The sequence below is a fragment of the Galeopterus variegatus genome, unplaced genomic scaffold (assembly GCF_000696425.1).
Source record: "Galeopterus variegatus unplaced genomic scaffold, G_variegatus-3.0.2 Scaffold426, whole genome shotgun sequence".
In the NCBI taxonomy this organism is placed as follows: Eukaryota; Metazoa; Chordata; class Mammalia; order Dermoptera; family Cynocephalidae; genus Galeopterus; species Galeopterus variegatus.
Genome location: NW_007726537.1, coordinates 243,581 through 258,724, shown reverse-complemented (window position 1 = coordinate 258,724; position 15,144 = coordinate 243,581). Strand labels below are relative to the sequence as shown.

The 15,144-nt window shown below is 54.8% G+C and overlaps 2 protein-coding genes across 2 annotated transcripts; both read left to right on the top strand.

The window, feature by feature from the left end:
* The first annotated feature begins 2,832 nt into the window (after nt 1-2,832).
* SPATA24 (spermatogenesis associated 24) lies at nt 2,833-8,020 on the top strand. The gene is made up of 6 exons (XM_008568624.1): nt 2,833-2,990; nt 4,236-4,301; nt 4,532-4,662; nt 4,750-4,820; nt 7,656-7,758; nt 7,866-8,020. The coding sequence occupies exons 1-6, from the start codon at nt 2,874-2,876 to the stop codon at nt 7,993-7,995; spliced, it is 618 nt and encodes a 205-aa protein (XP_008566846.1). The 5' UTR covers nt 2,833-2,873; the 3' UTR covers nt 7,996-8,020.
* A 1,828-nt stretch (nt 8,021-9,848) lies between these two features.
* On the top strand, nt 9,849-13,098 carry PROB1 (proline-rich basic protein 1). The gene has a single exon (XM_008568623.1). It carries the CDS (start codon nt 9,956-9,958, stop codon nt 13,013-13,015), a length of 3,060 nt encoding a protein of 1,019 aa, XP_008566845.1. The 5' UTR covers nt 9,849-9,955; the 3' UTR covers nt 13,016-13,098.
* Nucleotides 13,099-15,144: the final 2,046 nt, after the last annotated feature.

Sequence of the window (15,144 nt, the reverse complement as noted above, 5' to 3'; positions counted from 1 at the left end):
CTTTCCCTTTCACAGAAGCTTATCTCAGACTGGGCTAAATCTCCTTTTAGATTACTCTCATTCCTCACTTTTTTAGCACCTGTCATAGCTAAAATGACATTTATTTGAATGATGACAGAATTTGGGATTTATTTGGGTGTTTGATTATGGTCTGACTTCCCCACTAGACTAAATTCCACTTTGGTCTTATCTGAGATGAACCTAGAAGGGGAGTGACATGCCATCTGTCATGAGGATGTGTTCTAAAGTGCAGTCCAAATTCTTTGACCTTACTCCCATTGAAAGGTGGAAGTCTTGGGCCGGCCCGGTGGCGCACTGCTACAGTGCGCTGCTTGGGAGTGTGACGGCACTCCCGCCGAGGGTTCGGATCCCACATACAGACCAGTTCCCGCTCACTGGCTGAGCGAGGGGTGGGTGCAACACCGAGGGTTGCGATCCCGTTGCCGGTCCCGGTCCGGTAGGGGCGCGACACTGAGGGTTGCGATCCGTTGCTGGACACGAAAAAAAAGACAAAAAGGAAAAAGAAAAAGAAAGGTGGAAGTCTGTGTCCCTCCCCTTGAATCTGGACTCTGTGGCTCCTTGACAAATAGAATACAGCATAAATGACACTATGCCAGTCATCAGGCCCAAGCCTTAAGAATCTTTCATTTTCTGTCACTTTGGATGCTTTCTCTTTAACCCAATCACCATGCTATGAGAAAGCCCAAGAAGCCCATAGAGAGGAATCAAGGCCTGTGGTCCTCAGCCCTGGCTGAGCTCCCAGCTGACAGCACCAACTTGCCTGTCATATGAGTAAGGCATCTTGGAAGTGGAATTTCTAACTCCCAGCTGAACCACCTCAACTGACACTGCATGGAGTAGAGAAGAGTGTTCACCATTGAACCCTGCCCATATTGCAGATTCATGAGTGAAATGATTTTTTAAAAATTTTGGGTGGTTTGTTATATGGCAATAGACAACCAGAACATCAACCAGGATAACCCTGTGTAGAAAGGCAGCCCTGCCCAGGGCAGGATCACAGAGCTATTTGTGATGTTGCTTCATCTTGAGCCTCATTGAGCCTGGTTGGCTGAGAGACCAGAGTGCTTCTTGACATATACAGTAGGAATCTGTGATGGTACCCAACTAGGGTGACCATCCTTCATGTCCATGCAGGTGCGGACCTGGATCCAGGATTGTCTTTTGCTCATAACCTCCTACCCGCAGGGAACTGGCTGCTGGAGCTTACTGCTCTCCAGGGTTCTGCCTCAAATACGTGGGAGGCAGCCTGTTCCAGTCGGTGGAGTTGAACGTTAAATGGCAAGGGACATCAAGCAGCACCTCATGAAAGACACTAGGGAGGGAACACAGTTCATGGGGAACATTCATGGATCACTGCCCCAGCGGAAATGGAGAGCTTTGCCCGGGGCAATTCAGGTGAACACTTATATTTGGTAGACAACGTCTGAAAGGGCTCTGTGCTGAGGTGCACAACCTACACAGCACCCTCTAGGCCCACACAGTCTTATTACAGTTGTCAGTAGCCACATATGGCTATTTAAACTTAAATTTTAACTAAAATTCTTAAAAATGTAAAAAGCAATTCCTCGGTCACATGAGCCACATTTCAAGTGCTGAACTTGCCCCTACAGACATGAGAACAGACATGAGAAATAAGGAAAGACAAAACAAGGGCTACCACTGAGAGACCCACAGGGATGGTCACAATATCCAGCCCCCAAAGAGGCCTCTAAGGAGCTTTGGGGAACAGCCTGAGTGCCTTACCTGAACTTTCAGCTTTTCTTCCTAGTCACAACATTTTTTCCAAATTCCTTCTTAATATAGTCATTTCCTGCTTGGGTGTATCAAATTCCATAACTTTATTATCCATTATGTTCAACAAAATGCAGCTCAGCATCATGGTTAAGGACATGGTCTCTGGAATCAAATTTCCTGTGTTAGAACCCTGTTCCACCACTTACTAGCTTGGGTGAACTTGGGCAGGTTATTCATTCTCATAGAGCCTGTTTCCTCATCTGTAAAATGGGGATAATAGAACCTGCTTCACAGGGTTTTTATGAGGATCACATGAAATGATATAAAGCATAATGGTGCCACAAAATAGTGAACACTCAATATATTTTATCTCTGATTTTCCCGAAGCCTAATCTTATTTGGGTTTCAAAAATATATATATAGCCTTATCCTTCCCTGCCTCTGTTTTAGAACTCTGCTTCAGGCCCCACTTCAGCTCTCAATATCTTGGGCCCTCCTTGACATGGTCACACATGACTCTCATGTGGCTGCCCAGGGTCCGGTATCAGAGGAGGACTCTTATCTTGAGGTGAAGCCACTCTCATTTTTTACCTTTTTCTATCTGTCTTCATTGCTTAAGTCTCCTAAGTACTAAGTGTGTTCCAGCAGGCTGGAGTCTCATACTATGGGGGAAATTTGCAGATCGGGGTAGGAGAAAGAGGCTTATGAAGCTAAAGATACAGGGTTAAAGAGCTAAACTGTCGCTTCACGATCTTGCCGTTCAACAGGCCCTGGGAGAAGGCTGGGTGCCAGTGACAATTGCTGACTGCTTTCAGACACTTAAAGGAAGTATAAACTGGGCCCTGACTGCTCCTCAGGACTGCATGAGAAATAGAAGATGTAATAGATGTGCACATTCCTATAAACTTAAATCCCTAAGGATTGTGAAAGATTCCTCCGCCCCCGGCGGCTCCTTTAAGAAGAGGGACCCATCCCTGCTAACAGAAGAAGTCCCCGCCCCCGGTTGCCAGGGTGCTCTGTGGCGTCTCATTCTCATTGGTGGGTGACGTTGGCGAGGACGCCCACGTTGGCGAGGACGCCCGCGGTGGCCATTTCCAACGAGCTGGCGGGGGCGAAAGATGGCGACGCCCCTCGGGTGGTCGCAGGGGGGGTCGGGATCTGTGTGTCTCGCCTTCGATCAACTGCGGGACGTGATTGAATCTCAGGAGGAACTGATCCACCAGCTGAGGAATGTGGTACGCAGCCAGGAGAGCTCAGGGAGGCCGCACTGGACGCCTCACTGGTGGGGGCGGGGCCAGAGCCTGTTGCCATGCAAGGGGCGTGGCTAGAACACCTGGCCAACGGTGTCATCAGGAGGAGGCGGGACTCCGATGAGTCCCGTTCGGAAGGGACAGAGCCAAAAGGGCGGGACCTTTCTGTATATTTACTAGGGAATTTAACCCAAATCAGGCAACATCTCCACTCTTTTTACCTGGTTGCTGCCGGGCGTGGTAGAAACTGACCATCAGTTTCCCCATTTTTAGTGGAGATAACTTCACTGACTTCCCCAGGCCCTCGTGCACACGGAGAAACTATGTCATCCCTTCTATTGTGGACATCCCTCTCCAGTGTCAAATGCAGTGTCATGCTGAGTGCAGTAAGCACAGATTTCGCCCTTGTCCACTTTAACTTAAGGGCCTCCAACTCCTTTATGTCCTTTTGCTTTTTGCCTTCTCAATCAAACCCCAGCTAATGGGTGCGAACCAGTGAAGCCAGAGATTATCTGGACAGGCTTGATAAAATCCTGGCCAGTTAGAATTCATGGTTTTTCCGTTTTTGTTTTTCTTTCTTGATAAGAAAGTTGAGATGTATCTCCATCTCAGAAATAAAACTGGCTTCACATCTGTTTCTCACTTTAATTGTTCTTAGACAATTTCTTCCCTTCTGGGAAGTTGGATGTGCGGGGGAGTGGAGAGACACGTGCTCTGTTTGCTATCCTGTTGCCCTAATTCAACAAAATATATGGAGCTCTAGGTACTGAATTACCTTCAGTTCCCTGAAGGTTCCCAGATGTTTCTCTTGTTAGCTGGCCTTGGCATGTGTGTTCCCACTGTCTGGAATACTTTTCTCTACACCCCTCTTCATCTGGCTCATTTAGCAGTCAGATCTAAGTCTAACATTGCTTTCTCCAGAAGCAATTATCCAGGCCGTGTCAGGGCCCTCCTCTGGGTGCCACAGCCCCTTGTGCTTCCCTATCACTGCTTACACTATTAGAAGTGCTGGCTCAGGGCTCTCTCCTCCATGAGACTTGTTACTCCTTGAGGGTAGGACTTAGAGCTGAGCCTCAGTGAATCTGTGGAACTGAATTCTTCCTTCTTAGAGCCTCAGTCTCATCCTAGGTTCCCTGGGCATCATACCATTATCCGTCCTTGTTCCTGGTCCCTAGAGGGCACCCCTCCCACTCTAGCCCTAGGCCCTCCCTGAGCCAGGTTCTGTTGCAGATGGTTCTCCAGGATGAAAATTTTGTCAGTAAAGAAGAATTCCAGGCAGTGGAGAAGAAGCTGGTGGTAAGTCATGGCCTCTGCAGGTTCCTTATCCTCCCCTGTTTCCCAGGATCCCTGTGGCTAGGCAAAGTCATTGAGTTTTGGCCTTTGAGAGTCTCCAGCTCCATTAGTGAGGCCAGAATCTTCCTGTACCCTGACTTCTATGTGCCCCTCTGAGAAAGGGGGCTGGTTAAGGGATCCTAGGAGACCCAAGGTGGTTTGAGGTAATGAGGTGACTGCTGCTGCCCCTGCAGGAAGAGAAAGCTGCCCATGCTAAGACCAAGGTCCTCCTGGCTAAGGAAGAGGAGAAATTGCAGTTTGCCCTTGGAGAGGTAGAGGTGCTGTCGAAACAGCTGGAGAAAGAGAAGCTGGCCTTTGAAAAAGCGTGAGTGGGCCTCAGGAGGGGGTGTGGAGGTCGGGGGTCCCTTGCCTGCTAGCCTCCCCATACTCTCATCTTATCTTCCCCACCCAGGCTCTCCAGTGTCAAGAGCAGAGTCCTGCAGGAGTCTAGCAAGAAGGACCAGCTCATCACCAAGTGCAATGGTAGGCGGGAGGCCCGCGCTCCCCCCCACGCTAACATACATGGGCTCTTTCCTAATAGCCCAGCAACTGTGTCAAGGGCAGGGTTTCACCCCAACTTCTGTCCCCGGCTGAGGATACAGGCAGGCCCAGGTGGGCCACACCTTCGAAAAGGTCTTCAGGGACCAGGCAGGCCACGGAAATGAGGGAAGCAGTCGGTGTACAATATTCTTCATGACCATAAAGGAACGGGCTCGCTCCCATTTTTCTTGAAACGTATGACCTTCTTAGTCCACCTTTTGTTTTCCCACTTTGGATGGGTATTAGAAATAGTGTATTTCACTCCTAACTCTGTTACAAGAGGAACAGCAGGGCAAGCACTGTCTTATTTGGGAGCTGACCTTTAGTCTCGGGTGGGGACTCAATAGGGAGGAATGAGGACTGTGGTGACATGGAGAGCTATGCCCCTTCTCAAAGTTCAGCCTGTCCCCTGTGGGAATGGGAACCTAAGTTGCCAGAGCTTTAAAAAATAAGCTGGAAACCAAGTTTTAATGGAAGCTTTTCTGACTTTTTAGCATCAGCAACTGATTTAGACATTTTATAAGTATTATATGGGCCAAGTAAAATATGTCTGTGGGCCCCCAGTTTTCAACTCTGTTCTATACAGATGTCTGTGGCCCATTTGTTGGCACCAACGGGGCACCTTCAGAGTCAGCTACCCAGTGTCTCTAGACCTCAGGAACCCCTTTCATTTTCCTGGACTGCTCAAATACCCCCTTACCTATAAGAAGTAGATATGAATTCCATGTGCAACATCTGCTTCATTCACTGCAGCAGATCCTGAGTAGGCCAGAGACAAAGCCCAAAAGAGGTTCAGGGTTCTTCCTGGTAGGACTCCCACCTGGAGCTTTAGGCACCCCCTACCCACCAATTCAGCCTCTTCTCTCGCCTGATGAGTATTGTCACTGGGAAGATGCTAACAGGCTGACATCTTGATCTGGCTAGGCAGGCTGACAGGCCCCAGAGTTGTTGGACCAGTGGCCCCTGCCAGGGCCTCCTAGGACCCAACAGGTAGTCACTGCCTCCATCCAAAGGCTGCTGGTCCCCTAGTCCTTTCCCTCTTCCTAGGCAATCCCTTTTTCCCTAAAATGAACTTGGGGTTCTTCCCAGGTAGAGCCAGAGACATCTTTCCTCTAGGGCATTTCCTTCCTGCAGGAGATCAGTCAAGCCACAAGGCTCTGTATCTGCTTGTGGAAGTGGTGTGTATCATCAAGACAGGGCCTGGCTGCCTCCCTCCAGAATATCATGACCCCCCCCCCTTCAGAGGGTCACAAGCCCCCACCTGAGCCAATCTGAACCTCACCCTGGCCCATGCCCACAACTCCACCTTACCTCTACAACCTCCCCTTGTGTGGTTTTTGTTTAGTTTTTACACTGACATAGTTATTTATTCTTCTCAAAGGGATTTTTAAACCATTCTCTCATCAGGTGCCACAGGCTTGTGAGAGTCACATAAATTTCTAATTTTTGTTCCCAAAAGACCTTCACAAGCAGTTAATCAGGATTAGCTGGATGACCTTGGGAAGCAGGTTCAACTGTCTGGTGCCATGACCCAGTGAGCTCAAGTTTCATTCTCTCCCCTTCACCTGTGTCTCTTTCCTCTTTTCTATGTTGTGACTTAACTTTTTACCAGATCTCTTCTTTTGAAATCTTAAATGCTTTAGCATTTCTGCATTTTCAGAGCTTGTGTTCTAGTTAATTAATTCTTATCCAACCTTTAAAGGCAATGGGATTTTCTTCCTGCGTGGATCAGAATTTTCCAGGGCTCCATAAGGGGCAGTTATATAAATGAAGCACCTCCAGATCCTTACAGCCTCCTTGGATTTTGACCCAAGACAAAAAAATTATCCTTGCATCCAATGTGCACTTAATTTGGGGGATAGGCTTTGCCAGCACTATCTCACTGGGTTCCTCACCATCCAACCCCACTGTAGAATAAGAACTGTCTCTGTCTGCCTCGTACAGATGAGGAAACAGGTCTGAAAAGGGACACAACTTGCTCAAAATGGTGATACCGTCTCATCAACGTTAACTTTACTGAAATGTAGCCTTGTTCTATTTTCTGATAAGTTCCTGAGTCTTAACTCTCCTCTCAGGAGCTGCCTCCTTAAGGGCTGGGACCCCATTTTCTCTAACCATCCCTGAAGCCCTAGCACAGGGCTGGGCATCCAGCTGGCCCTTAACAGGTCTGGTTGAATTGAAATGACTGAACTAGCTGATGTTTCTAAGTCCTAGACCCTTAGGGCACATCCCATTTTTTCATTTATTGTGCCAGGTATGTTTTAGGCCTTAGGCATAAAGCAGTGAATAAAACAAAAATTCTTGTCCTTGTGGACCTTACATCCTAGAGGGGAGAAGACAAATAAGTAAAATATATGGTGTGTTAGATGGAAGTGCTAAAGCAGGAAAAGGGGATAGGAAGTATTGGGAAAGGTTGTAATTTTTAGACTAGGAAGGGTCTCACCAAGGAGGTGACATATCTATAAAGACCTGCAGGAGTTGAGAGAAGGAGCCATTCATCTTTGAGGCTTCCCATCTCTCCCCAAAGACCTTTGCCTGCCCTCATATGTGTCCCCTGGTCCAGAATAGAGTTGTGAAGCCACTGACACAATCATCAGACATTTCCCCGTCCCAAGACTCCATAATAGACTCATTCACTGTAAGGTATTAGCAACTATTCATGGAGAACCGCTGGGTGGGAGGAGCCATGTTCTGAAAAGTCCGTGAAGGAATGCCTTACCTTAGGAAAGAGCCCTTGGGATGGGAACCACCCCTCCTCCCTGCCTCTCTCCCCCACAGAAATTGAGTCTCACATTATAAAGCAAGAAGATATACTTAATGGCAAAGAGAATGAGATTAAGGAGTTGCAGCAAGTTATCAACCAGCAGAAACAGATCTTCAGGTGAGGGGTCCGGGCCAGGCTGGGGGTTGTTGATGGAAGTGGGGAGCCAGACCTCTGGCCCCTGCACTGGGCTGTCTGCAGCCCACGACCAGCCGGCTCCATTGCAGGAATCACATGTCTGACTTCCGGATCCAGAAGCAGCAGGAGAACTACATGGCCCAGGTGCTGGACCAGAAGCATAAGAAAAACTCGGGAATGCATCAGGCCCACAGCCACCGGCGTCTCAGGGAAAAATAAAATGATCATCGCCTTCCTATTCTCTGGCTGTAATGCCCAACCTCTGCCTTCTCTCCTCTGGGGAGTCCACAACCCAGCCCTTCCTATCCCTGTGGGTTCCTTCACCCCAGGCCTCACCTCTAGGGAAGTGGCAGGGGAAGAGGCAGCAGACACTTCCTGCCTGCCTGTCTACCTCCTAAGCCTTGGTGAACTGAGAGTCAAGTCACCGGGGACTTGGTAGGGGACAGACCTTAGGCCACTGCTGGGCTCAGAAGGGGATGCTGCTCAAGCCTCCAGCTCCTGCTACTTCCCTCCCTCCCTTGGGTAGTGGTAGGGGCCATGGGGTTGTGGGGTTGTAGCCTGGGGAGGAGCCAGGTCTTTGTTGTCTAGTAGGCACTAGACATTTAATTGGTATTTTTGGTATTTAATTTGTTCCTATATAAACAGCCATGGTTACCCCAGTAATATCCCACATCACTCAGTGCCCTGGTAATTTATTCTCCCAACTTGGCTGTAGGGCAGGAAAGGCTGTGGTGTGTGTGTGTGTGTGTGTGTGTGTGGTGTGTGTGTGTGTGTGTCCCTGACCAGAGACTAAAGACAGTGGGTTTCAGGACCAGTGAATTCGGCAAATCGGTTTCCATCACGTAACAAGAATGTTATACCCATGAATCATATTTGTACCTTCTTATACCTTCCCCAAACAGATGCTCATCAGTCTTCACAAATGGCAGGAAGGGAAAAGAACAATTCTGTGTCTATTTTTAAGGTGGGGAAACAGTCTAGGAAGGGGCCAGGACTTGCTCGAGTTGCACAGGCAGGGCTGAATGTTATGGATGGGATAGATCCTTTCAGGAGCCATCACTGAGTGTGCCCTAGGTGATCATGGGGACACACCCAGGCCCACTTCAGGGGATGCTGAGTCAAATTTATCAAGTTTGGCCTCTCCTGGGTCAATGTGTGGGTACGGGCACAGGAGGGACCAGTGCTCTGCTCGAGGGCCAGCTGGGGCCTGAGTCAGCAGGACCTTGAAGCCAGAAGTTTAAGGGCAAGTGGTGCCCACTGTAAGATAATGACAGGTGGTGGCTGCTTCCCCACCAGTGCCTGTGCCCAGGGCAGGTCCTAAGGTTGTGGGGGCTGGAATGAGGGCCTAGCGAATGCCTAGGGGAGCACAGGGCTGTTCCCAGGGGGCTTTACAGAGGGGACCATAAGCTACCCCAAAGGTTCCCAAGGGACCCACATCAGTATCCAGGGCTTATTCTGGGTGTGATGGTAGCTTGTAAAAGCTACAGCTGTCCACTCCAGCCCCTTCAAATAGGTCCTACTAAAGGCAATGGGTCCATCCAGGGACAGCACATTCCTGAGGCGCCAGCACAACTTTTGGAGTTGGGGGAGTATTCTAGCAATGTTCCTTACCCTGTCAAAGGTTGTGGGGTGTGTGTGTGTGACTGGGGTCAAGGAAGGTGGTTGGTGCACACTTATGAGCTCTTGCTGGGGCAAGTGATGAGGGGTCAGGGGGGGACTCTGCAGTGAGGTGAAGATACTTGGGGACTGAAGGGAAGATGAAATTGCTAGCAAGACCTGAGTTGCCTGGCCTGAAGGTCTGGTTTCCTGGCTCAAACCCTGATCTGCACACCCTATGCTGGTTTTCTCACCTGTAATGGGGTGGAGTTGGGCCTAACTCCTGGCTCCAAAGTTTCCAAAGTTGGGCCTGCTTTCTCCTCACCTGCCTGTCAGCCAAAGCCTGGAGTCCCACCCAGGCCATCCTGCTGGTGCGGGAGAAGAAGCGGTTGGGTTGGCACGGGGAAGGGGGCGGGGAGGTAGAGCCCAGGTCTCTCCTGCTGCTGACGCTGCTGGCCCGGGAGTGGAGGCGGCCGCTTTAAGGCGCGGTGACCCCACGGCATCCTCGGCGGGGCGGGGACAGTGCGGGCACCACCAGCTGAGGCGAATGCGAGGGAGGTAGTGCGCGGCGTCTGGCCCCACCATGCTGACAAGGCTCGCCCCGCCAGCCCTGCCTGGGCTCCCGAGGCGGCTGCCCGCGGTCCCCGCGCGGCGCCAGGACTCCTCCGGTTCGTCAGGCTCCTACCACACGGCTCCGGGCTCTCCAGAGCCCCGGGACGTTGGACCGGACGCAGAAGGCCGAGCAGATTGGCCCTGGGTGGCCCCTGGGCGGGGGGCGGGTGCGCAGCCTCGCCTGTCCGTCAGCGCCCAGAATAGCCGCCAGCAGCACTGGCCCGGCTCGGGTTTCCCGCGAGGCTCGGGCTCCGGCCCGCGGCCACCACCCCAGCCGCAGCTGCGCACGCTGCCGTCGGGGGAGATGGAAGTCATTTTCAGCGCCGGCCCCCTGTTCAGCCGCTCCGACGCGGAGGATCGCAATGTGCAACAGCTCACGGCGCCGGCCTTCGGCAGCCCTTCGCCGCCGGGGCCAGCGCCTTCCGCCCGCGTCCTCCCGAAGCCCCAGGATCCCGACGGTGGCTCCCGTTGGGCCACCTACCTGGAGCTGCGGCCCCGCAGGCCGAGTCCTGCTGCCCCAGCTCAGTTCGAGTGTGTGGAGGTGGCGCTGGAGGAAAGCACCGCACCCTCCAGGCCCCGGACGGTGCCTAAGCGTCAGATCGAGCTGCGCCCCCGGCCCCGCAGTCCCCCTCAGGTGGCTTCCGGGCCGTGTCCCCGACTGCTTCTGCGCACCGGGTCCTTGGACGAGTCTCTGGGCCGCCTGCAGGCCGCCGCGAGCCTCGTGCAGACGGCGCTGGCCAGGAAACTGAGCCCAGCGGCCCCGGCCCCAAACAACGCCACCCTCGGGCCCACCCGGCGGCCGGAACCCGCGAGACGGGAAACGGCCCCCAGCACCCGCGTGGTCCTGGAGGAGGCTAGGCCTTGGCCACCCCGCGTACAAGATAGTTCGGCCCCCGCTAGAGCCCCACGGCCGTGGCCCAGCCTCCGCGAACGCGCGATTCGGCGCGACAAGCCCGCACCCGGGATCGAGCCACTGGGTCCTGTTAGTTCCAGCATCTTCCTGCAGTCAGAGGAGAAGATCCAGGAGGCGCGCAACCAGGAACCCAAGGCTCGGTTCCCGCGAGAGACTACGAGTAAAACAATCCATGGGGTACGGAGTCCACCTTTCGAGTATAGGGCTCCCTGGGAGGTTCCTAGTAGGCCTGTGAGGCCGAGGATCCCATCCCCGCCGTGGCAGGCTCCAAATGGGGCCGTGCGGGGTCCTCGCTGCCCGTCACCCCAGAACCTGTCCCCGTGGGATCGGACTAATAGGAGGGTGAGTAGCCCGTCGTTCCCTGAAGCATGCTCCGCGTGGGAAAATCGGAATACCGCCGTCGAGGAAACTGTCAGCAGGAGGAACCCTTCCCCTCCAGCTCTTCCCCAGTGGAATCAGGGTATTGCCAGGGCAAGGAGCCCATCCCCCGAAGCTCCTTCCCCGTCGGAGGTTCCGCATCCGGCAGTCGGGAATGCAGAAGAGCCGGGTAGGAGCCAGTCCCCGCAGGCCTTGTTCCCATGGGAGGCTCCAGATCGTCCTGTTGGAACGTGGAGCCCATCGCCCCAAGAGACGTGGGATCCCATGGTGCCGGACTCATCCACAGCATTTACGCGGGAAGCTCTGAATGGCGTCGTTCAGGAGGAGTTGGCGCCGCCTACACCACCCGCACTCGAGACTCCAGAACTAACAGAGGTGCAGAGTCCACCCACGGGGGAGGTTTCAGATCTTGCCTTCCGAGGCAGTCAGCCGTCGCCAGAGGTGGCTGCACCCGAGCCTTCCCGCAGTCACCTCATGGGCAGCCTGGACTCCGATGCGCGTGCAGAAGCCTTGAGCTCTGGAGAAGCGGCCCCGGGACGCCCGCGCGTGGCCATTCCGCGGCCCCGAGATGTGCGCAAGATAGTGAAGACCACATACGCGCCCAGTTTCCCGGCGGAAACCCTCGGCTCTGGGGTGCCTGCACCTCTTGCTGACACCTGCGGGAAGGAGGGCGGCGCCCCCAAGACGCAAGAGCTTCAGGCGCTGGGGTCCCCCGCCTCGGCTCACTACACTTCCGTTTTTATCAAGGACTTTCTTCCGGTCGTGCCGCACCCCTATGAGCCCCCAGAGCCGTGCCTCGACACAGTCCCCCGGGATGCCTCGCAGCCCAACGGGACCCTGCGGCGGAGGGCAGAGAACAGCACGGCGAAACCCTTCGCGCGCACAGAGATCCGCCTACCTGGTGCCCTGGCCTTGGTCCGACGGCCCGAGAGGACCCCGGGAGTCCGAGTGCGCGGTCCTATCGGAGAGAACCGGGATGCGGGGGCCCAGCGTCTCGTCCCCGACGGCGAGGGTCGGACCAGCCCTCTAGGCGGCGCTCGCACCTCACCCCAGCCGTCCCCCATAGGGCCAGCAGGGGCCCGACCGCCCCGCCCCAGCTCCCCTCAGGCGCACCCCAACTCAAGCCCTGGGATAGCACCCAAACTGGAGACACGCCCTGCGGCCCCCGAGCCCGCGCCTGCCGTCCAGGCGCCCCTCCCGCGGGAGCCCCAGGTGTCGGCCGGCAGGACGACCCCTGCCCAGCCCCGCGCTGCCTCGGCGCCTCCCACCGACCGGTCCCCGCAAGGCCCCTCCCAGGGGGTGCGCAGACCGCCCGCGGCCGCGCACCCGGGGAAGGTCCTGGTGGACCCAGAGAGCGGCCGCTACTACTTTGTGGAGGTGCCGCGGCAGCCTCGGCTGCGGCTGCTCTTCGACCCAGAGAGCGGGCAGTACGTGGAGGTGCTGCTGCCGCCCTCGTCCCCGGGGCCGCCCCGCCGCATCTACACCCCGCTGGCCCTGGGGCCCGGCCTCTACCCGCCCGCCTATGGGCCTATCGCTGGCCTCTCACTGCCGCCGTCCCCAGGCCCTCCGGCCCTCGGCAGCCCCCAGCTACCTTGGGCCACTGAGGCAGGGCCCTTGGACGGGATGTACTACCTGCCGGTGAGCGGGACCCCCAGCCCGGCACCTCCTCTGCTCCTCTGTGCCCCTCCCTCCAGCTCAGGTCCCGCCCAGCCGGGCAAGGGCTCCCTGTTCCCGTTGTGAGGCCCTAGGAACTAATCCCCACGGAGTTGAGGCCTGTTGATGGCCTTGGAGGTTATGGCATCTAGTCCCCTGCCCTCCTTTCCTTCCGTTGCCTCTATCTTTGGCCCATCCCAGCCACTGGTCAGACCGGAAGTGACCGTTAGAGAATGTCAGAGACCGGGGGCTGATGGAGCTGGAGCTCGGGAAGTGGCTGTCTACTTCCTCCCCCAACGAAATTGTATATCCCTTTCCCAAGCATTCCCAGGGTGTAGCGTGTTGATGTGTGTGCGCATGTGTGCAGGCAAGCAAATATGTAAAAGTGAGGAGCCCCAGTGTTTTTCCCCAGGAGGAGTTGGGGTTCCCCAGGGAGCAGCAGGAGACAGGGCTGCCCCCAGGGTAGTGAACTGTCTATCCCTCCGAAGGTGGGCCCCGCTGAGATGGAGCAAGGCCAATGGGCACTGGTGAGAAGGAGGGGAAGGACTCTGGCTATCATATCTGTTCTTTTGAAGAGGAACCGAGCTTTGGCCTGGGAGGCTATGGGGGAAAGTCACCGGTGCAGCCCCCAGGCCAGGCTGGATCTGAGAAAGGGAGCTGTGAGGACAGCAGGTGGAGGTGGATAAGGAAGTGATATAGGGAGGGACTATGGTGGGTCTGCCTGGGATTTGGATTTGGGGTTCAAGTGTGTGTGTGTGAGGTGGGCCCAGGTGGCTGTCATCTCCAGCTGGGAGCTGGACTTAGCTTCTCCTCCAAGCCCTCAGACCTGAGCTGGCTTATCCTGGGGCCAGGGGTGGGGGTTCAGCTATTCTTATCCCGGTAGGGGGCAGGTGAAATGAGTCATCAGAAAGCACTTACAAGAGGGAGGATGGTTGGGCTGTCATCGCAGAGGAGCCTCTTGACCCTTCTGGGTGGCTAGAGGATGGGTTAGGGTTGGCAGTAGGAGGAACACCCCTGTGTGCAGTAGGCCAGAGGTGTCTGACGCTCTCAGCTGGTTCCACTCCCCCAGTAGCACATGTGGCAACAATGCCCGAAGAGGGGCTGGCCCTGCAGCCTGGTCACAGCACAGGAAGGGACAGCACTTGAAGCATGCACTTCAGTTGCCCTGAGATTGCAGGAGCCTCTGAAGAGGGCTGAGGGAGATGAGGGGATCTGCATGAGATGGGAAGGTGGTCTGTGTGGGGGTCTGTGTGCAGTTCTGAGCCTGAAATGGCTAGGCCTTGTTGGACTGGTGTGTGATGTGATGAGTTTGGGGAAGGACAGTTTCCATCAGAAGTGGTGTCTGGGATGGGGATGCCTTCCTCATTCCAGGCCTGTTGAGGGGCTCAGGTCCCTTAGAGTCCCTGTCCCCCTGCGCTGGACTGGAAGCTGACTGGAACTATGAATCAGAGTAACCTGGCCATCTCTTGGCTGGAGATGTTGGTTCTGATGGCATAGAGGGCCCTGGGGCCACCCCGGGACACCTTGCCTCAATCCTGGTGTGCAATAAATCGCTGACCCATGGACCCATGAAGGTTGAAATGACTGGTGTGAGGTGCCTAATTTCATACTGCGGCCTCTTACCCTCCACAATGCCCTTCCGTGCCTGGGTATGGCCTGGGTGGAGAGGACCCTAGGGCCAGGGAAAGAGACCATGTGCGTCCAGGGTGGGAGCTCAACCACACCTGCAGCCTCATTCCTCCTCGTGGCTGAGTGGCCAATGGGTCTTTGGGGTCAATCATGCTTGGGTTCCAATCTCAGCATGGCCCCTCTAGCTGTGGGGCCATGGCTTTGTCACTTCTCTCTGCGCCTTCATGTCCTCAGGGGCAAAATAAAGATGACAGTGAGCAACAGACTCCTCCCACAAGGTGCTCAGCACAGTGCCTGCCACTTAGCCAGATCACAGGATGTGGGAGGTATCAGCCTCCTATATGTCCTTGCCCAGGCCTAGCCCCTCTCCTTGCCTCATTGTTCCCTATCTGTGAAATGGAGCTGAGCTGGCTGGAGCAAGGGGCTTGCTAGAGGAAGTGCACACGTAGCATCTCCAGGGCCCTGGGGGAGGGAGAGAATGGCAGGGTGAGGTGTCGGTCTCCCATTGGTCTGGGCCAGGTGTTCTGTGGCAGTCCCCACTACCCACATGCACATGCACATTTGCACCCAACCAGTTCCTGCTTGCT

Bases quoted from the DNA above. Each gene is read 5' to 3' on its own strand.
- SPATA24 (XM_008568624.1), top strand. From the start codon at position 2,874: ATGGCGACGCCCCTCGGGTGGTCGCAGGGGGGGTCGGGATCTGTGTGT. The intron at 4,302-4,531 runs GTAAGTCATGGC...CTGCCCCTGCAG, and splicing joins CAGTGGAGAAGAAGCTGGTG to GAAGAGAAAGCTGCCCATGC. The intron at 4,663-4,749 runs GTGAGTGGGCCT...TTCCCCACCCAG, and splicing joins AAGCTGGCCTTTGAAAAAGC to GCTCTCCAGTGTCAAGAGCA.
- PROB1 (XM_008568623.1), top strand. From the start codon at position 9,956: ATGCTGACAAGGCTCGCCCCGCCAGCCCTGCCTGGGCTCCCGAGGCGG.